The 23,036-nt window shown below is 44.3% G+C and overlaps 1 protein-coding gene across 7 annotated transcripts in view; it reads right to left on the reverse strand.

Annotated features, from left to right (window-relative positions):
* Positions 1-23,036, reverse strand: part of LOC121283268 (AMP deaminase 3-like) — a 57,677-nt gene that overhangs the window by 20,411 nt on the left and 14,230 nt on the right. For all 7 annotated transcript variants that reach the window (XR_005944220.1, XR_005944221.1, XM_041197656.1 and 4 more), the window contains exons 4-8: positions 20,915-21,080; positions 17,741-17,960; positions 15,672-15,801; positions 1,685-1,879; positions 697-828 (exon numbers count right to left, since the gene is read on the reverse strand). Coding sequence is in view for 5 of the 7 variants with exons in the window: in XM_041197656.1 (XP_041053590.1) it covers positions 697-828; positions 1,685-1,879; positions 15,672-15,801; positions 17,741-17,960; positions 20,915-21,080 (843 nt within the window). In the remaining 2 variants the exon portion in view is untranslated. The remainder of the gene's footprint in view (positions 1-696; positions 829-1,684; positions 1,880-15,671; positions 15,802-17,740; positions 17,961-20,914; positions 21,081-23,036) is intronic.

The following is a 23,036-nucleotide window of genomic DNA, read 5'->3' on the forward strand; positions in this document are numbered from 1 at the left end:
ATAACACTCCACACAAAGCACTGAAAAGAAAAAGCTCACATTTTCATGATCTCAGGACATCTCAAAGCACTTTACAGCCAATTAAGTGCTTTTGAATTGTAGTCACTGTTGTAATGTAGGAAATGCAGCAGCCAGTTTGTGCACATCAAGCTCCCACAATGAGATAATGGCCAGGTAATCTGTTTTAGTGAAGTTGTGGAAGGATAAATGTTGGACAGGGCCCCAGGGAGAACTTCCCTGCTCTTCTTTGAAATAATGCCATGGGAACTTTCACATCCACTTGAGCAGGCAGGTGAGCCTCCAACTAACATCTCATCTGAAAGATGGCACCTCTGACAGTAGAGCACTCCCTCAGCACAGCACTTAGGAGTGTCAGCCTGGATTATCATGATTATGGATACTGCGATGATTTGGTGAAGCAGGCTCAAGGATTATCTGCTTATTTACCACATTGCCATTTGTGGGAGCTTAATGTGCACAAATTGGCTGCCATGTTTCCTACGTAAGTGCCTACACTTCAAAAGTATTCCATTATCTGTAAAGTACTTTGAGGCACCCTGAGGTTGTGAAAGGTGATATATAAATGCAAGTTCTTCCTTATGCTTGAGCCTGTACCTGCTCTGTGGATTTTAGTTTAAGATATGCATATTTTAATTACAAGACATGATGTTCAGACGCTTCATAAAATTGTCATACCTTGATGATTCGAGCAAAATACTCCCCTTGCATGTAGTTGTCTGTCTTCAGGTAAAGATCCCTCAATTCACTGGCACCGACTGGATTGTATTTGGCGTTGAATTTATCAAATCGATGAAATGTCTGGCGGCCCTAAGAAAGAAATTAGTTTTCTCAAATAAACTTTCTTAGACATATATTTTAAAAGATTTATATTATGAGAATACAAAATCATCTCCAAATTAATTGGAAATAGAGGAGGAGGAGGCCAGTCATCTGATTCTGGCTCTTTGAAACACCTATTCAATTAGTCCCACTCTCCCTGCTCTTTCCCTATAGCCCTACAAATTTCTTCTTGTCAAGTTTTTATCCCATCCCCTTTTGAAAATTACAACTGAATCTGCTTCCATGTTCCTTTCAGGCAACGTGTCCAGAAAGGGCGGGAACGTGGAGTTAAATTACAAGATTATCCATGATCTTGTTGAATGGCGGAGCAGGACTGAGGGCCATATGGCCTGGTCCTGTTCCATAGTCTAAGAGATTTCAACACCATCCAAGACAAAGCAACCCGCTTGATCAGCATCCCATCCACCAGCTTAAACATTCACTTCCTCCCTATCAGCACACAGTGGCAGCAGTGTGCACCAAAAAGATGCACCGCAGCAACTCTCCAATACTCCTTAGACAGCACCTTCCAAATCCACGGCTGCTACCACTAGAAGGACAAGGCAGCAGATTATTGGGAACACCACTGCCTGCTTCCCTCTAAACCACACACTGTCCTGATTTGGAACTTTATTGGCTGTTCCTTCACTGCCACTGGGTCAGAATCCTGGAGCTCGCTTCCTCACAGCACTGTGGGTATACCTACACCAGACTGCAGCAGTTCTCAAGGGTAGTTACAAGCGGGTGATAGATACCAGCAATTTTTAAAAATAAAATGTGCTAATTAAATGCAAGTTATTAATATTATAAGCACAGTGGCAAAAAATTAAAAATCAGTCCTTACTGCGTGCACATCCAGTGAATCGACAGTGAGATCGTAAGGGTCCATGTTGAGATCTGCAAACACCTCTCTCAGGGTCAATTTGCGTCCTTTCTTCTCCAGTACAATTCGGTCAGCTTCATTCTTGTTGGTCTGCTGAATAAATCTCAGCAAATGTTTCTGACTCATGCAGGCAGCAGCGTGGATGTGGGTGTCCACCTGGTGTGGGAATGTCACAGTTACAATCAGGGCAACAGGAACATTTCAGACACTAAACAGAAAAATGACGACAGACACCATTATTTACAAATGCAAACCACTGTATAACGAAGGTTCTGGTCGAACACAATTACATGAAGTTTATTACTAGCAACACCTATAATCAGCTCTGCACAGGCCTTGATCTAGCCTGGGTCCTAACAGTGACATAGGCTAATAACTTGACTATGTGCCTGACTCATAAGGTATACATAAAGTTTTACTGGTACAGATTCACAGACAGTAGTGAACATCTGCAGTAGAGATCGCAGGTGATAGTGAAAATCTAACATAGAGGCTGTACCCTCTATTCTCCAGCCTTACACACAGTGATGTCATACTGATGTCACTATGTAGCTTCTTAAAGGTACATTGCATTGGAATGCATACAATATCGCAACATCCCCCTTTTCCCATTTGAGTAAAGGAAAAACTTTGTGAGAACATACGTATCAGACAATACAAGATTGAATGACGGTATAGAGTCTTTACGCATGAAGATAATGTTTTGGTGGACATATGGCGTGACCGTATCTTGCACTCATGTAGTTTTCAGGGTGTTACTGTGCACTGTGGCTGTGCATTCACAGCTTTTGTCTCTTGGTTGTTCATTGTGGGATCATCTTGTCTTAGTATTGGTACCTGTAATGTCCTCTGACTTAAATAACACTCTCTGTGTCTGAGTCATGGTCAGTGTGATCCGTCTGTGGTGCAGCATACACGATGCGAATGTGCCAATGGTTCCTTCTGAGGAACTGTCCGTTTGGCATCTCAACCTCGTATGACCATAGCTTTGTGCACTTTCGCAGTATCTTTCCCTTGTACCCACGTCTTTATTTGGTGATCCAGTATGCACACTCTTTGACCTACATTTAACGGTGCTAATGGTTTTGCTCTCTGGTCATACTGTTGGGACATCCTCTCTCTCCCTTCTCGTAGCATATCATAAGCTTCCATCTGGATTGGGAGTAAATGGGATGGGAGTGTAGTAAGGACTTGCCTCCCAAACCATCAAATTCGTAGCTGAGGGTGGACCGTCTCCCTGTGCTGTATCTCGAAGATTGAACACAGCGATTCAGAAATCTTGCTTGGTTGCCTTACACTTTAGGAGTGTTGCTTTGACTGTCTTGATGGTCTGTTCTGCTAACCCGTTGGACTGGGGCTAGTGCGGGGAAGATGTGACGTTTTTCACACCCCATTTTGTACGCATGTCCTGGAAAGGGTATATCGAGGACCATTGTGTGAGATGATGGTTTCAGGCACACTGGACATGCTGAAAATTGTGGTGAGCGTGTCAACAACGTAAAGTTGCTCGTATCCTTGACCTGGCAAACGAAAAGGAATTTGATAATCTTCGTCATCAAGATGAAATAAATCAGTGGCTATTTTCGACCTTGGGACATTTCATGTGATAACAATGGTTCTCTGAACTGCTGTGGTTGGTACATTTGGCAGGTATGGCACATCTGTGTCAATTTGTCAATGTCCTTATTAATACCTGGCCAATAAACCGATTTTCTGGCAAGGCATTATGTTCATTCTGCTAGCAGGTGTCCGACGTATAGGTGACTTAACATAGTTTGATGCATTCCCTGCGCTATGAGGACTTGCTTTCCTTTGATTATTGATGATGCTTCTGGAGATGCCCAATTCATCTTTGTAGTGCCAAAATGATCGGACACTTTTGTGAACATCCGTGATATGATTGGGCCAACCTGTAATAATAACTTGCTTCAACTGGGTGGCCTGTTGTATCTTTTCAGCTTGACAAAGTCAACATGGAGATTGTCTTGCACCTCATATTCGATATTGTACACATAGAGGTCTAGAGGCACATCTTTGTTGTTGGCTGGGTTGGGTAACTTACTCAGAGTGTCAGAGGTTATCATTTTAGAGACTGCTTTATATTGGACATCAAGGTCATAGCCCTGAATTTTCACGAGTAGACGCTGGAGCCATGGTGATGCGCTGGTGAAGGGTTTTTAGCAAATCATCTCCAGCGGCTTGTGGTCTGTTTGGACCGTGAACCATGTGGAAGCATTGGATGCCAAATACTAACGCAACAGTTTTGCATTCATTGTTAGAATAATTGACTTGTGCAGAGGTAAGAGCCTTTGAGGCAAATGCTACAGGCTTGTTGTCCTGTACTAGGCACGTACCAATGCCCTCCTGTGACATATCCACCTTGAGTATAGTGTGTTTGGAGGGGTCATAGTATTGCAAGACACATGGGCTTGAAACTCTGAAAAATATGCTGGACGGTCCTCTTGCCATACGTAAAGCATATGAGGAGGTCCCTGATTAAGGAAACTTGGGCTGCAAAGCTCACGACGTATGGAGATAGAAACTTAAAAAACCCAAGGGGGTCATCTTTTTGTTGTAGGGTGGGCATCTTATATACATCTTCCATTTTTGCTGGATCTGGCTGAACGCCTTCAGAGTTGTAGATGGAGCCAAAAAAATTGATCTGGCTCGCATTGATTTGGCATTTGGCACTATTAAAAACAAGGCCATGCTTTCTGGCTGTCTCCATGAGCATGCGTAGGTCGCTGTCATGTTTTGCTGCCAAGGACTGCTATGTCGTCAGCAATGCACAGGCATTTGGGCACATCTTCCATGATGTGGTCCATGTGTTGTTGAAACATGTCTTGGCTCACCGAGAGCCCAAGCAGTAAGCGCAAGAAGCAATACCATCCAAAAGTGCTAAGAAAAGTGGTGAGCTCTTGTGATGCTGGTGCCAGATGGATGGACCAGTAACTATTCTTGGCATCCAATTTCGAGAAGTATCAGGCTCCCGCAAACTTGGGATTCAGTTCCTGGGGAGTTTGTGAGAACATTGCTTTGGGGTCATGTTGAGGCGTCTCGGGTCCAGGCATAAACGTAGTGAACCATCGTTCTTTAGTACGCAGGTGACAGAATTGCACCCGTCTGTATGGTGCTCAGCTTTCTGGATAATTTTACTGCAGACCATGCTATGATTTCAGCTTGTCTTGATAGAGATGCTACACTTCCTAGGTGGGTCAATGCTGGGTTGCATATTGTCCTTTAAGTGCAGCATTGTGTCACCCCTGAAGCTTCTGATAGTGTCAAAATGATCTGGGTGCAAGGCTGTAAGGTCCTTTGTGGAGTCAATTCTTATTTTGGTGCTTTCCTATGGGGTGATAGTGGCCTCTGCCACGTCGTGGATAGTAACCATGTGCATGTCATTGCATGCTGGCAGACCAATGATTGCCGGACCACTGATTTCCACAACATAAAAAAAATCTCCGGTGTCCACTCGGATCTTCCGTATTGGAATTGTATTGTGATGGTGCCATGCATGGGATGTCAGACCCATTGTGGGCAGTAAGCCTGTCAGATATTGACTGGGTTACACCGTGCCATTGTCCCATGTATGTGATGTTGAGAACATGCAATGGTAAGATGTTTGCACTTGCACTGTTATTGATTTTTGCACATATAGTATATTGTCCATAGTTTTGCGGATACTTAATGTTTACAGTGGTAAATACTTCAGCTTGCTTGACTCCATCCGCATGGTGAGTGAAGTTGACAATATGTACAGTTTGGCCTGGATTTGTATGTACACTGTGGTGTATTGGGGGTAGCTTGCACTTCATTGACATGTTTACATTTTGTGGGATGAGCCCTGAAGCTGTCATTGGTGTCGGATTGTTGTGGAATCCTTCCTTGTTGTGAGGTTTGTGCTTTGGGTATGTCTGGTTTGTTGCTTTTGTGACACATTTTTGCCCTATGCCCTCTGGTGAAGCATATTTTGCACATGTCAAAAAATGCTAGACATTGCCTGGGTAAATGTGTAAGACCACACCCCATGCAGGTTTTGGGTGTCTTTGATGTTTTGGTTACTGTGGCAATGATAGATTTGTGATCAAGGGCTTGACGGTGCTGTTTGCCAGCCATTAATGCTTCAAATTTTCTACCTTTGTCCAGTAGTGTATTTACTGAGTAACCTTTGGCTGTGTCTAGTGGTGCTTTCCTGAAAGACTTGATGGGCATTGAGGTGATGACAAGTTCCATTAATCTCTCTGCACGGTCAGCGGCATTGAAGTCGCATTTGGCTCCTTTGCACCAGCACCTGTCTATAAGTTGATGGATGCTTTCACTTGGCTGTTGTCGGTATGACATGAACTATAGTCTGTGAATTCTAAAGTTAACTCAGACCTTTAATTGATTTTCAATGAGCTTGAAGATTTTAATTGGGGTCCTTTTGGTCTTCATCAGATAGACCTGACGAGTTTACACACATTAGATCTTCGTTGCCAAGAGCAATTAGTAATTTGGCGTCCTTTTTCTCTTGTTCCTGTACCTGCTGGTCCATTAAATGTAAGCGCATCTTCTGTCTAAAGAGTTGAAATTCTGTTAGAAGATCTCCTGCGTATCAGTTCATTGTCAAATCTCTATTTGCCATTGTGATGTTCTTGGCTGCACTGGGTGCTATACAAATATAGTGCTGAGTGCTGTATCTCTGGATGAGAATTGCATGTGCTGTCTGTCTGTTGTCCCTGTGCTATTGGAGAATAGATGCTGCAACAATGTGTTATTGTGGGCTCATAACAGAGTGCTGCTAAGGGAAAGAGCCGGCTACTCCTTTTGCTGTATATTTTAAAAGTAGCATTTTAGATGCTTGGCTTCTTCTAGTTTGGCTTGAAACAAGAAGAAAGAATTTTAAATTGCAGAACTTTAGATTGCAGAGATTTTGTCTTGCTTGTTGTTTCTGTTGGAGTATTGAAGCTGTGCTGTTTTATTCTGCTGGGTTGCTACCACGCCTCGATTGTCAGAGCAGGAAAGCTGGTTTTGGCGCCAGAACTGAAAAAAAATGGCGGAAAACAAAATGACGGAGCCAACCGACAGTTGTGCTGTACTCTACCAAGAGCTGTTGGAACTTGCCTCTTCTGGCCCTCTCAGCCTGGGGTACATTTGTATTTTTTTTTAAACAAACTCAACACTCTAGCAATCACCATTAGGATGGGTGGCTTACAAATAGCTGATCTCAAAATTCAGATAAAACAAAGCCTGCTGCCCAAACCACTGAGCTTGGAGTGAGGTCTTCACTTGCTTCTGAACTCGACTGTCTGTGGGAATTAGTCTCTGTGCCTGATTTTGGATGCCAAGATCTTGTGTTGAAGAAGTGGACTGTTTTTGTTTTTAAACCGAAGCAGCCAGACTGAGGTGCCCAGTGAGTGACTTCCCTTAAAGCGCTGCACTTATGGTCTGTCCTTCCCTCAAGGAGTCTGGATTGGAGCTGGGTAACTGGAATCACTACGGTTGGTGTTGCTGCTTAAGTAGTCTTCTGCCTTGTGTTTTGGTATCTTCAGAAATGATCTTCGCTGCTGGGACGACCCCTGCCAACCATGCTGTGGTCTCTTATGGTCTGCTGCCACCATATATGTTGAGGGTCTTGATGTAAACCTCAAGGGATCTGTTCCTATGCTATCTATGCTAAGCAAGATATTGAGGCTGATGAGGGTTCTGGTCAAACACAATTACATAAAGTTTATTATTAGCTACAAGATATACAGCTCTTCACAGGCGTTCATCTAGCCTGGGTCCTAACAGTGACATAGTGTTGTATGGTGGCCGAGTTGTACTATTAAAAATAGAGTTGATCTGCAGACACTTCTTGGGTGGAAACATTAAGCTTATTTACAATATACTCAGTGTGCTTTCAACTCCAACTCTATCACTGACTGATAAGGTAGCCCACGCTACTCTCCTATTGGTTACTACAGACCAAGTGATCTTCCCTAACAAGTATTATTCTTAATGCTACATTACCCCCCACTAAATCAAACCACAATTACTGCACATAGGCTGATAACTTGACTATGTGCCTGACTCACAAGGTATACATAAAGTTTAACTGGTACAGAGTCACAGACAGCAGTGAATGTCTGCAGTAGAGATCAAAGGCAATAACGAACATCTAACATGGAGGCTGTAACTTTTATCCTCCAGCCTCATACGCGGTGATGTCATAGTGATGTGACTATGTAGCTTCTTAAAGGTACATGTCATTGTCTGCATTGGCGTGCATACAATGCCACAACAGTCCACGTTTCTGCCTCTTTGGAAATGAGGATCAGTCCCCAATGTCACATCTCTGCAGAAAGGGCACAGTCCAATTTCTCCCTCTGTATAGAAGTGTCCTAGTCTCCATTTCCCCCTCTCTGTAGAAGGAACACAGACCCCATTTCCCCCTCTCTCTGTAGAAGGGGCACAGTCGCCATTTCCACCTCTGTATAGAAGGGGCACAGTCCCCATTTCCGCTTTCTGTAGAAGGGGCACAGTCCCCATTTCCCCCTTGTAAAGAAGTGTCTCAGTCTCCATTTCCCCCTCTGTTTATAAAGGGCACAGTGTCCATTTCCCCCTCTCTGTAGAAGGGGCACAGTCCCCATTCCCCCCTCTGTGTAGAAGGGGCACAGACTCCATTTGTCCCTCTCTGTAGAAGGGGCACAGTCCACATTTCCCCCTCTGTATAGAAGGGGCACAGTCCCCATTTCCCCTTCTATATAGAAGGGGCACAGACTCCATTTGTCCCTCTCTGTAGAAGGGGCACAGTCCACATTTCCCCCTCTGTATAGAAGGGGCACAGTCCCCATTTCCCCTTCTATATAGAAGGGGCATAGACTCCATTTGCCCCTCTCTGTAGAAGGGGCACGGTGGCTATTTCCCCCTTGTGTAGAAGAGGCACAGTCCCCATTCCCCCTCTGTATAGAAGAGGCACAGTCCCCATTCCCCCTCTGTGTAGTAGGGGTACAGTGTCCATTTCTCCATCTCTGTAGAAGGGACACAGTCCCCACTTCCCCTCTGTATAGAAGCGGCACAATTCCTATTTCCAGGAGCAGGAGTAGGCTATTTGGTCCCTCGAGCCTGCTCCACCATTTAATAAGATCATGGCTGATGTGATAGTAACCTCAACTCTGCATCCCACCTACCCCTGATAACCTATCATCCCCTTGCTTATTAACAAACTATCCACCTCTGCCTCAAAAATATTCAAAGACTCTGCTTCCATCACCTTTCAGGGAGAGAGTTCCAAAGACTCATGACCCTTTGAGTGAAAACATTTCGCTTCAACTCCTTTTTAAATGGATGACCCCTTATTTTTAAATAATGACCCCTGGTTCTAGATTCTCCCACCAGAGGAAAAATCCTCTCTACATCCACTCTGTCAACTCCCCTCAGGATCTTATATGTTTCAATCAAGTTACCTCTTTCTCTCCTAAACTCCAGCAGATACAAGCCTAATTTGTCCAACCTTTCCTCATAAGACAACCCACCCATTCCAGGTATTAGTCTGGTAAACCTTCTCTGAGATGCTTCCAACTGCAAGTTCCTCTCCAGCCCTGAACAGATACCAGGCAGGCAACACAGTCGTCTGGACTCACACTCTTTGCTGGAGAGAATGGTGTCAATCCCTCCAACTATACTGTCCCCTACCATCGCTACATTCCTTATAACTCCCCCCGCTTGAATGACTTCATGTACCATGGTGCCATGGCCAGCAACCTCATCCACCTGCAGCCTCCACTCATCAAAACAAGCTGAAAAAACCTCAAACCTGTTGGACAATTGCAAGGGCTGAGGCTCCTGTACTCCTGCCCTCTGGGTCCCCTTACCTGCCTCACCTGCAGTCACACCTTCCTGTCCCTGACCACTGACCAAATCAAAAAACTCCATCCAATGGGGTGTGACCGCTTCCTGACATGACACACGACATGACATGACGTGACGTGACGTGACATGACATGGAATAAAGTGTCCAGATAACTTTCCCCCTCCCTGATATGTCGCAGTGTCTGCAGCTCGGTCTCCAGCTCAATAACTCGGAGCTGAAGTTCCTGCAGCAGCAAACACTTACTGCAGATGTGTTTGCCCTGGATCACACCAGCATCCAGAATCTCCCACATCCCTCAATCGCAGCCCATCACCTGCCCTGCCACCTCCAATATATGTTAATTAATTAATTGCAAATTAATTAATTATAATTAATAAAGCTTACACTTCCCAACAACCAGTAAACTTTACAATACTGATAAACAATATAGTATCACAATACTGTTAAAACTAATAATACCTGTTGCTGGTTTACCTGCTCCTCCTGCTGCCCTAAAGTGGAAATCAGATACTGCAGGCTGAAAGAGCAGAAGAAAAAAAAAGAAAGCACTTCTTCCCCTTCCTTCACCAAACTCCCCACTCAGCACACTTTACTTCTTGCAGTAAACCTTACCTAAAGCACCTCCTTTCCCCCTATGTACTGAATTCCCACTTTGAACCAAATTCCCAAATATACTCACTCAGTCCCTGTCTCTCTCAGGCCAAAGTCTCCCCTCTCTGATCTTGTGCCTCTTAGTCCCCATTTCCCCCTCTCTCTAGAAGGAGCACAGTCCCTATTTCTCCCTCTTTGTAGGAGGAGCTTGGTCCCCATTTCCCCCTCTGTGAAGAAGAGTCTTCATCCCCATTTACCCCTCTCTCTAGAAGGAGCACAGTCCCCATTTCCCCCTCTTTGTAGAAGGAGTCTGGTCCCCATTTCCACCTCTGTGTAGAAGGGGCACAGTTCACATTGAACTCTCTGTGCAGAAGAGTCTTATCCCCCTTTCCCTTTCTCTGGAGGAGTGGCATAGCCCTCATTTCCCCATCTGTGTAGGTGAGATTCCACAAGTTCAATTCTTCCCGTTATTGCTAATGATGAAAATATAAAACACTCAGCCATCTCACCATTCCGAGAATTTCAGCTTCAACTTGGCATTGAAGTCATGCTGTGTGTTAGTGTTAATAAATAAATCTGGATCTCCTGTTTTTATTTTAAATGCTGTCTTTTCCTTTTTATCTTAAATAGGTTTAAACCCTTCATGGACACAGTAGTGGAGTTACATGTAATATCAGCTGTTAATATCAGGTTCAACCCCAGGTTCTCTCCTCTTTACTACAAGGGTTGAAATGTTCTGTTTGTTCACTGTTTCTATCACTTCCATCCTGGAATGTGACACATGGAGTGTTTACACACAGAGACAGTCAGCAGATCGAGTCTAAATATAAATCCAGCAAATCCAAGACATGTTTACTTCATATCAGATATAGGTTCATGTCTCTGGGTTAATATAAAGGGATTAGAAGTTAATTTGGGCACAGGCCAGTAATAAAAGAGCTGAGTTGTGGATAACATGAGGTCTCACTGACAGCGATGTGATAAATAACCAGTTAAACTGACTGCACTTGCTCCATAGATCTTGAAATCTTTATGGTCACTTTGGGCTAACATTACATCTGAAAAAAAGCATGTCTGACAGTGCATCACTCCCTCAGTACTGTACTTCTGACATCAGAGAGCTCCCTCAGCACTCCCTTATGACAGTGCAATGCTCTCTCAGTACTGCCCCTCTGACAGTGCAGCACTGCCTCAGTACTGTCCCTCTAGCAGCAGAGAACTTCCTCAGTACTCCCCTCCGGCAGTGCAGCACTGCCTCAGTACTACCCCACTGATGGTGCAGAGCTTCCTCAGTACTGCCCTTCCGACGGTGCAATGCTCCCTCAGCACTGCCCCCCTGATGGTGCAGCACTCCCTCAGTACTGCAATGGGCGTGTCAGCCTGGATTTTGTGCTCAGGCCTCTGGAGTGGGACTTGAACCCATGAGCTTCTTAACTAGGTGAGAGGGCTGCTACATAGCTGATGCCAAACTGAAATTTTCTAATGGGTTTTGGGACATCCTGAGGTCATGACAGCTGCAAGTCTCTATTTTTAATTGATTCTAGATAAAGAGTAGAAAAGAGAATACAACAGATTACAGTCACTTATAGAATGTAGGAATTCCTCCTTAAACACAGATAATCAGTAATAGATCTGACCCTACATTAATACCTATTGGATTAGAAACATCAGCCTGCCACCCTCATAATAACTTTATTTCAAATTCTTTGCTTATTCCCCTCAATGTCCTAGGATAAACTGGTCACCTGGAAACTTGATCCCCAAGATATAATCCCAGTACCTCCAAGTTCAACCAGGAACGAGGGAAATTTTCTTTTTAATTCATTCTTGGGTTGTGGGCATTGCTGACAAGGCCGACATTTATTGTCCATCTCCAGTTGCACTGAGAAGGTGCTGTTGGGCAGGATTATTTCTTTAGGCGTGTCTGATTCTTGCTGCTGCTGCTGCTGCTGATTGTAGCTACTCTCACGAGGAGATCTGCTGTCATGGCACGTTATGCTCATCTGTCTTGTGCTATCCTTACACATTCACTGTAGCTCATCTGCAACCACTCTGTGATGTCCGTCATCCAACTACTCCTAGCTCGACCCCTCTTTCTGCTTGTTGTGAAAATATAATAATTCTCATAATATTATTGTGATTTATTGACAAGATAAGGTAATAGTGGGTTTTGGATAGTTTCTCTGTGTGTGTGGGGAGAATTTTCTCCCCATCGGGGGGGCTTGGGCGGGAGTGGGCATGCAACCGATTGGCATCTGCAATCGGCTGGGCACTGCCATTTTATGTGGGCAAGCCAATTAAGGCCTGCCTAGTGTGATGCCTGCCCGGAAGCGCTGAGCACTCCCTGTGCAGGCAGGGAGGGTTGTTGCCTGAGTTGGAGACTGCACTCTTTCGTGTATGCCTCAGGGAGATTAGTTTATGTTCTGAAAATTTTAATGAAGAAGAAAAAAAAATTTAAGATATGTCCCCTCGTGTGAAAGTGTCACATGAGCTGGGACATGTCTATGAATGTTATTAAAAATGTTTATAAGACTTTAAATACCTTCATGAAAGCTCATCCCGCCCGTGGATGAGGTTTCATGATAAATGCGAAGGCCGCCTGGGCTCTTCACCTGCCCTCCAACTTTAAGGTTGGACGGGCAGCTCAGTTTATTGTTTTAGTTTATATTTAAATGGCCTTAATAGGCCTTTGACAGTTCGGTGGGTACGCACCTGAGTCGGCTGCACGCCCGCCGAACTGAAAATCTGAATGACGAGTGGTGACGTCGGGACGCACGGCCGACGTCACCGCGCATCATTTTACGCGTCAGCAAGTGGGCCTTTACCCCGCTCGCTGACCCGAAAATTCGGCCTATGTATGTGTCTGTGGATTTAATTGAATTGGAGACAGCTGGTCTGGAAGCTTTGAGTTATCAAAAAGAGGCTAGGTTTGAAATGCTAAATACGTAAACACGGCTGATGTTTTAGAATGTGAGGTGCGAGGAAAATATGCATTTTTAGATAAACTAGGGTAGTTTGAATTTCAAAGAGATGGTAGGATGTTACACCTAGCCAGAAGAAGCAAAGTCAAACAGTATGTTTATTTTTCCCAAAGGTTATTGATAATATGAACACTATGAAAAGATTAATTTATGAGAAAGGTAAAGTTCCAAAACATGTTCCATATCAGAACAATAGAATTTGCATTAAAAAGGGAGAAACGTGTGTAAAGGAGATGAGGCTATGTTTCAGATGAGAAGGCATTCTAAGATCTAACACAAGTGTGAAAAGCCTCCAGCCTCTGTGGATCAAGTTGCTGTCTACAGGAACCGAAGCTGAGAATTCCACTGTCCAGGGTATTGTGTTGCTTTGCCTGGGTCTGTTTAAATCTATTTGTTTTAACTGTTGCCTTAATGAAAGTGTACCACAGAATCACAGTGCAGAAGAGGCCCTTTGACCCATCGAGTCTGCACCGACACGTGAGAAACATCTGACCTACCTACCTAATCCCATTTACCAGCACTTGGCCCATAGCCTTGAATGTTATGATGTGCCAAGTGCTCATCCAGGTACTTTTTAAAGGATGTGAGGCAACCTGCCTCCACCACCCTCCCAGGCAGTGCATTCCAGACCATCACCACCCTCTGGGTAAAAAAGTTTTTCCTCACAACCCCCTAAACCTCCTGCCCCTCACCTTGAACTTATGCCCCCTTGTGACTGACCCTTCAACTAAGAAGAACAGCTGCTCCCTATCCACCCTGTCCATGCCCCTCATAACCTTGTACACCTCGATCAGGTCACCCCTCAGTCTTCTCTGCTCCAATGAAAACAACCCAAGTCTATCCAACCTCTCTTCATAACTTAAATGTTTTATCCCAGGCAACATCCTGGTGAATCTCCTCTGCACCCCCTCCAATGCAATCACATCCTTACTGTGTAACTGGGAGCCAGATTAATTAGGGGTTTTAGGAGATATTATAGTAGTAACTTGTAGACCTTTGTATGAACTGGAAAGCTTTTCATTTGTTAATAAATGTTTAATTTATTTTTCTAAAAAACCTCTGAAGTCGTGGTAGTCTTATTACTTCTGAATTCAGGGCACACATCTCAAAATGAAATACAAATTGCAAAACAGTTGTGACCGCGTGATTAAGTTTCCCTCATGGATTTGATCTGCCTGGCATATGTCATCTGCCATGCCACAACACTGCTGCCCTCCAATTTGCCGTCTAGAAGAGATCTCTGTGCTTTTCAGCTCTGTTCAAATGGCCAAAATACTGACATTTTCTTTTCTGGATTTCACTTTTTAGAGGTCTTTTTGCTCTTGCACTTTCAATCACCTCTTCATTTGTCTTATGGTCTGTATATGGAACTTAAAAATGCATCTTAGCATCCACATTTCAAAGGCCTCTGTTTTCTTCCACAGATGAGTATGAACACCAAAAAGACAAAACCAATGGCAATTAAAAGGATTACATTAGAAGAAACTAGACTGAAGATTGAAGTAGATGGTGTCACCCTGGAACAAGTAGAGAAGTTTGTCTATTTAGGACAACTGATAACAGAAGGTGGTAGAGACGATTGCAAAATCAGAAGAAGGATAGAGACAGGTAGAAATAATTTTGTGATTAACAACTAGAAAACTCAAGCTTGTAACAAGGAAAAAAAATTCATAAGGTGCTACATTCCATCTACATTTCCTGTATGCCTCTGAAACCTGGACAAAAGGTAAAAATCTGTAGGAGAAAATAGAGGCCTATGAATCCAATTCCTGGAGGACATAAAAATGTGCCATGGGCAAACCACTGGACTTTCCCCATTCAGGTATTTAGGTGCAGAACGTTCTATTCAATTCAAAGTACATCAGCTGAAATAATTTGACAAATGAGCTGTTTGTACACACAGCTTGAGAGCCCTGGAAAGCATATGGCACTTTTGAGTTATTTTTCAATTAGGATAGCTCTCCCTCCTAAAAACTCCACATGTTCCAGATTTTTATTGAAACAGGTATTTACAAGCTAGAGATTTTTATAGGTTTATAAAGTATTTACAGAAACAGGTCAGTCAGCCCATTTGTTCATGTTCCATACAAGTCCCATCCCAACTCACTTCATTTCACTCTATCAGCAGATCCTTTTATTCCTTTTTCCCTCATGTGTTTATCTAGCTTCCTCTTAAATGTATCTAATCCAGAGTAGTGTATTGGCTATGGCAACACCACTACCTGTAATAATACTGGGCTTATCTGTTCATGTCAAATTGTACTGAATGTGGCTCACTGATTGGAATGGAACACCTTATCCCAGTAATACATCACCTCAACTACTCCCTGTGGTAGCAATTTCCACATCCTCACAACTTTCTGGATAAAGAAGTTTATCCTGAATTCCCAATTGCATTTATTGGTGACCATCTTATATTCAGAACAGGCCACAACTGTTGCGGGAACACAGTCTCAATGAAAGGGAACAACAGCTTTTCTACGACTGCCCCAGATAATGCTGTGGGAAATAATGTTCCTCTTTAGCTCTACAGTTGCTTTACCTTCCTGACATTGTAGAAATCCCGATGGGGTACACCCTTCAGCTCCCGGAGTTCTGCCATTTCGTTTAACATCTCGTGCAAATAGAACTTTGATCCCAAGAAGTTTAGCCTCCGATGGCAATAAGTCTTCCTGTGAAAGGAGCTTGATTAGATCTGGAAGATTCAGATATTCGATTGAAATTCCGTCTTACACAAATCAACTTTTGACCCCAGAAAGAACGATCCAAATAAAACACTATTTTTTTCTTTTTTTAAGCGTTCAACCTTAATTTAGAATTAACCCATTGCACCCAGTCTCCTGCCATCTTCCTCGATTGCTCAGTGCACAACTATGGGTTGGGAGAGGAAGAGCTTACCTCCCTGAAATTTCATGGTGCACTCTGTGACTCTCTCTTTAGTTTAGAGCTCTAGACTTTTAATTGAAAAAATAATCTTGAGTCAATTTAGTTGGGCTTGATGAATTCAACCAGGTTCATAAGTTACTTTCAATAATATGATGAAAAGAGGCAAGTTCTTAATCCACAATAGACACCTTCAATGTTAAATAAAGGACCTAATTTATTATCAGTATGGGTGCTGTTAACTGTTGAATTTACTGTGTTCAGCTATATTCAAAACTCTTCTGATGATGAGCAGAGCATGCATGCCAGCCAAAAGCAGGAAGTGGACAAAATCCAGACTTCAGCTGACAAGTAGCAGATAACATTCACACTACAGTGCCGGGCAATGGCAACTTCCAGCTAAAAAAAACTATCACAGAGCACTGTGTATTGTGTCTATCCTACAGTATAATAACAGAGAGCACTCCACCCTGTCTATCCTACAGCATAATAACACAGAACAATCTGCCCTGTCTAGCCTTTGTTTAAATTCATTTACAGGATGCAGGCATCGCTGTCTAGGCCCAACCCTAACTGCCCTTGAGAAGGTGGTGATGAGTTGTTTTCTTCAACCACTGCAATCCCTGTGGTGTAGGGACACCCACAGTGCTGTTTGAGAGAGAATTCCGGGATTTTGACCCAGCGACAGTGAAGGACTGGTGGTATATTTCCAAGTCAAGATGGTAAGTGGGTTGGAGGGGAACTTCGAGGTGGTGGTGTTCCCATGTATCTGCTACCCTTGGCCTTCTAGATAGTAGTGGTCATGGGTTTGGAAGGTGCTGTCTAAGGAACCTTGGTGAGTTTCTGCAGTGCATCTTGCAGATGTTACATACTGCTACGACTGTTCATCGATGGTAGAGGGAGTGAATGTTTGTGGACGGGATGCCATTCAAGCGGGCTGCTTTGTTCTGGATGGTGTCAAGCTTCTTGAGTGTTGTGGGAGCTGCACTCATCCAGGCAACTGGGGAGGATTCCATCACACTCCTGACTTGTGCCTTGTAGATGGTGGACAGGCTTTGGGGAGTCAGGAAGTGAGTTACTCGCCAGATTCAGGATTCCCAAACTCTGACCTGCTCTTGTTGCCACAGTATTTATATGGCTAGTCCAGTTCAGTTTCTAGTTAATGGTAACTTCACAATGTTGATAGCAGGGAATTCAGTGATGGTAATGCCATTGAATGTTAAGGGGCAATTGTTAGATTCTCTCTTGTTGGAGATGGTCGTAAGTGGGTTGGAGGGGACTCCCCAAAGCCTGTCCATCATCTACAAGGCACAAGTCAGGAGTGTGATGGAATCCTCCCCAGTTGCTTGGATGAGTGCAGCTCCCACAACACTCAAGAAGCTTGACACCATCCAGAACAAAGCAGCCCGCTTGATTGGCATCCCTTCCACAAACATTCACTCCCTCCACCACTAATGAACAGTGGTAGCAGTGTGTAAGCCCATACTTGGATATTGTCCAGGACTTGCTGCATTTGGACATGGACTGCTTCAGTATTCTAATCCAGAACAATCTGCCCTGTCTATCCTACTGTATACTAACACTGAGCACTCCGCCCACATTGCAAAATCCCTGATCAGGAGGGTAACATTTTCCGATCTTTCAAAAAGAAGTAACCTCTGGTGAAAAGATGTTGCATGTTCCAACAATTCCCTGATTCCCTGTTATCTTCACAGGAACAGAACTTACGTGGGTCCATCAGCAATCAGTGCGAGGACATGGTTGAGGTCCAATGTGAAGGTCTGCATATCCGGGTAAGGAAGACTTTTGGGTTCATCCAGTTCCAGCATCTCCTTATTTTCATAAACAAAGATGATTCCTTCCTTCATCCTCATCAAATATTCCAGATTGTCTGGAGCATCACTGAGGTCATACGGATCCTCGCCATCTCTGGGAGGTGGATGGGAATCTGTTCAATGTGAGCACATAACAGTTAGCTGCAATTAACTATGTCCATTAATAGTGTAGCCAATGATAAACATACCTTTGTTTCATAAAAACCAAGAATCCCCAGAACCTGCAACAGCCAGAAATTCTAACCACAACTCAGGGAGATTGGAATTGCGAGATGCTCAAAAAAGACCACCTGGTAGTCACAAGATCCAATGATATTCGAGTTATTAGCCAATCACAGCGATCAGGGCCAGGCTGTCAAGCCCCAGTGAGGGAGAGGCGAGGGTAGTGTGGGGGTGTCAGGGTGCACAGGGTTGGGGGGGGGGGTGGTGAGTAGCAACGTGGGAGGTGGATACCTTGGGGGAGGCCTCCAAAGGGCATAGGAGACCTGAATAGGAGGGAGCCCCCTTTGCCCTGCCACCAGTCTGCCCAGTAAAACGTGGCAGGTTGGGCAGTTGGCTGTGGGTAAAACCCCAGCAGCAGCAGGAGAAGGCTTATAAGTGGTCATTAATTGGCTACTTCAGAACCTCAATTGGTGCATGGGCAAGCCTCCCAACACCTGCCCCACCACAGGTAAAGTTGCAGAGGGACAGGTGGGCAGGCACCGGAAGCATACTGCTGGCAATGGCACCTGTTATTACAGCTCCCCCACTCCTGCCAACCCACCCCCCTGGGCAGGCCATAAAATTCAGTGGTCCAAAGTCACCTGTTCTTCCTGACCACATTACAGTCAATAGATGTCTGATAGCTCACTGTCACTCCCTGCTCTGTACTGACATTGACCTGACACTCCAGGGTGCTTTGATTACACAAGACACATTTCGTTGCTTGCCAAAGTGTAACCGTATCAGACAGTAATGACAGCTGATGCTATACTTAAGGAATTAAATTACCAGGAGAGGCTGCATAAACTTGGTGTGTATTCCCTCGAATATTCCCTGGCTAAACCACATCTTGATTTTGAAATTCTCATCCTTGTTTACAAATCCCTTCATGGCCTCGCCCCTCCCCCTCTCCATACTTCTTCCAGGTCACAACCAACATTCCCCTTCATTTTTCTTCTAGCGCGTGGCCTATTCAGTTAAGTGCCAGGATGCTTTCAATTTCATTGTACTGCTGCACATTGCCAACTTGTGCTTGGGGAATAGGAATACCTGGGTTGCTGTAGAGCATAGAGGTACCATTGCTCACAGCCCCCTGAGATCTCTGGAATATAGAGAAACGGTGGATGGACAGGTTTGAGGGATATGGAGAGAGGTTCAGCGAGTTGGAGACACTTGAACTGAGCAGTTTTGTTGGACCTTGTCAGTTTTTTCAGTTACTTAAAGTTCTTCTGCATCAAATCCTGCAGGAGTATCTCGTTGATTAAAACTAGAAGCTGATAAACACTAACCCCTCTTACGTGCTGTTATTTTAAATTTATTCGTGTCAAAGTCACTCCTGAGTTTTATGAAGCATGATTGTTTATTAAATGGTTAATGGGCCTGGATTAAACTGACTGGGGTTCTGCCACAATAAAGATCTTTAAATAGATTGGCAGTTGGCTTGTGCCCTAACCCCTGCTCCACACAGACATACATCCACATAAACACCTTCTAAAATACACTCAAAAATACACGGGCGCATATTGAAATACACATTCAAACACGCATACATATTCCCCAGTACTCGGACACTCTGACTTGCACACATTGAGCAGGATTTTCCGCTCATCGAGCAGGCGCAGCAGCCGGGACCGGGGGTGACCAGGAATCGGTGCACCACCCGCGATCGGGCCCTGAAAACTCCCGAGGGCACAGAACTGAAAAATTGTGGAAACAAAAATGAAGATTAAAAAGAGAGAAACATGTCTCCAGACGTGACTCAGTCACATGAACAGGGACATATTAAAAATTATGTGTAAAAATGTTTATTTTTTTAAAAAAATTACTGCTAGAAACCTCACCCCGCCCATGGATGAGGTTTCATAAAAAATTCAAAGGCCGCCTGGCCGATTCACCCGACCGCCAATCGTAAGGTTGGACGGGCAATGAAAAATAGCTTTCAATTATTTGATTAAGGGCCTTAATAGGCCTCATAATTGTCAGTGGACGCACTGCCAACTCTCACTGCCGACCGAATCGTCGCGAGTGCGTGCTATTTTACACCCGATCGGGTCGGGCACGCGCCCCTGCCTGCAGGATGTAAAATCCTACCCATAAAGACCCTCTAATACAGGCCTGTCCAGCCCACGGCTCGTAGGCCACAGATGTCCCTCTGCATGGCCCCCCCAGATCGATTGGTGTAAAGGCCGGTAAGACGGGTCAGTAAGTTTGAAGCTTTCTGCAGGGTACTGCTCCTCCAATCACAGACTGTTTCTCTCCCACGTTTGCTGCTGATAGGCTCAGTCTCAGGGTTTTCATTCACCCTCAACCCCCTCCCACCCACACACCAACAGGCACACTCACAGGGCATGAGGGTGAGTGAGTGAGCACCCTGAGCCCGGAACTGAGCTGGACACACACATTCTCACCCTTTCACACTCTAATGGTCATCTTTATTTATTACATATTTTTAAAAATTATCAATTTATTGTTGAGATTTCGTTTTTGTTCAGCAAGTTGTTTCTTTACATATGCCGGCTTTTTTTTGAAATGCATGTTTAATGTTGTGCCAAACATTATCTTTCTGAAATTTGGTCATTGGCCCCCTGTGTGTGAGGAAAAGTTGAAATGTGCCCCCCCACCCACTTGAAAAGGTTGTTCAAGCCTGCTCTAATATATACACAAAAAACACATGCTCGCTGAAATACATATACTCAAACATACATATATACTCTGCAATGCACCAACAGTCTCACTTAAACACATAAAAATCCTCTAAAGGGCACCCCCACGGGTGCATGCCACACACATGCACACGCACACACACACACGCACACACACACATACACGCGTGCACACATGCACACTCAGGCACACACACTCTTACCTGGTAGAACTTCATCTTCCTCTAGCCACTGATCATTTTCGATTGATTGTAGGTACTGTCCTGTTGTTCTGGGGAATAGCTGGTAGGCAAGACGCATGTACTTCCTACGAATGAACAAGGCTTTTACTAGTCCTCTAGAAGCATGCTCATAGTCCTCCACGGTGATCTGGGTCAGACAGTATTGGAACCTATTAGGCTATTCAACACAACTCTTCCTCCTTTCTACATTAGTCAAAATCAAGACTTGTCTTCTACACCTAATTCCTCCTTTCTCAACATCTCCTGAACTGCAAATCCTCACCTCCCCCAATCTTCCAAGCCCCACCAGGCCCACTGGCCTTTAAACCCTGAGTGCATTGTCCAATGATCTGATAGTGTGAGAGGAGGTAGGGTGGGAAGGGATATAAAAAGTATAAACACCAGCACAAACTTGTTGTGCTGAATGGTTTGTTTCTGTGCTGTAAAATAATGATGAGCATTGAAACTACTGAGTTGTCATAAAACCTCATTTGATTCATAAATGACCTTTAGGGAAGGAAACCTGCTGGCCTTACCTAGTCTGAGCCTGCATACAACTCCAAACTTGCAGCAATGTGATTGACACTTAATTGCCCTCTGGAAGGCTGTGTTTGCTGCCAATGCAGTGCATACGCTGTTGTATGCTGATGGCAGGCTTGGATTAACAACTGCCATATTTATAGGGGACGATGTGCAGAAGGGTGCATGCGCGGTCATCACTGGTAGCAGGAGGACAGAATGTCTTGAATTTCTACCCTGGACTGACACTGATTGATTTTGGAAACGAATCACGTCGTCTAACACACAGCAACCCACAATACACTTACATTACTGGGATAGTGAGTTTAGGAACACTCACCAACATGACTGCAGTAAAATATCTCACAAGGAAAAGATTTTAGTGCAAATTCTTCCCTCCCTCTTCTGCTACTCTGAGTTCCAGGCTGTAGGCTCTGGCGGTGACATCATTGGATTTCTGTGCATGTGCAGATAAGTATCAGTGGCCATTTTGCACGGCCATATTGCATTGGCAGAAGACACAGTGCCTCTGAAATGGCCGAGATACCTCAGTTGTGTTCAAGGCGGCGGCTCATCTTGATGCAATTAGGGATGGGCAATAAATACTGGCGTGGCCAGTGACACTCACATCCCAAGATTGAATAAGTGAGAAAAATTCTATGCAATTCCAACTTATTGACTTCTATTGTTACCCTCTTTTATATTACACTAAGAAACTCTAATCAGATTTGTACAGAAAAAATAATAATTGAGCTGTGCACTGTGGCTAGTTAACTGGAGATTAAAACTATTAAATTGATAGGTGCAAATTTGTAAATAAAATATGTCCATTACACAGTCTGCAGGAAGGGATCTTTTAGACTAATGGGTGTGAAAAAATGTTAAACTGTTAGAAAAGAATGCATTAAAAACACTTTTATCAAAATAATTTTCAGGATTTTGGTAGTGGGGATAGGGGGAAGAAGAGGCAAAGGGTGGTATTTTCAACACCCGCCCACCTCTGGGATCATCCGGTCCCACTGAAAGTCAATGGACTTTTGGCTGGGCTGCCGAATCTCCCGCGGTGGGTCCCACCACAGTGGAGCCCAAAAAATCCCAACCAAAGTGTTTTTTTTTTATTCATTCGCAGGATGTGAGTATCACTGATAAGGCAAGCATTTATTGTCCATACATAATTGTCTTTGAGCAGGTGGTGATGAGCTGACTGTCTTGCTAGGCCATCTCAGAGTCAACCACATTGCTGTAGGTCTTGGGAGTCATAATAGACCAGAGCGGGTAAGATTTGCCAATATCCTTTCCTAAAGGACATTAATGAACCAGATGGGTTTTTATGATAATTCAACAGCTTTGTGGTCACCATTACTGATACTAGCTTTTTAATTCCAGATTTACTAAAGGAAGGTGAGGGAGAGCCTGGGAGGGGTACAGGCTATGGCTGGGATTTTCCGGCCCTGCCATGGCAGGATCCGCTCGGGGGGACGCGGCGGGTCAGCCAAAAGTCCATTGACTTTCGGCAGGACCAGGAGATCCTGGCGGTGGGCAGGGCCGGAAAATCCCGGTCCATGTCTCATTCTCTTGGACTAAC

Source organism: Carcharodon carcharias, chromosome 10 (genome assembly GCF_017639515.1).
Source record: "Carcharodon carcharias isolate sCarCar2 chromosome 10, sCarCar2.pri, whole genome shotgun sequence".
In the NCBI taxonomy this organism is placed as follows: Eukaryota; Metazoa; Chordata; class Chondrichthyes; order Lamniformes; family Lamnidae; genus Carcharodon; species Carcharodon carcharias.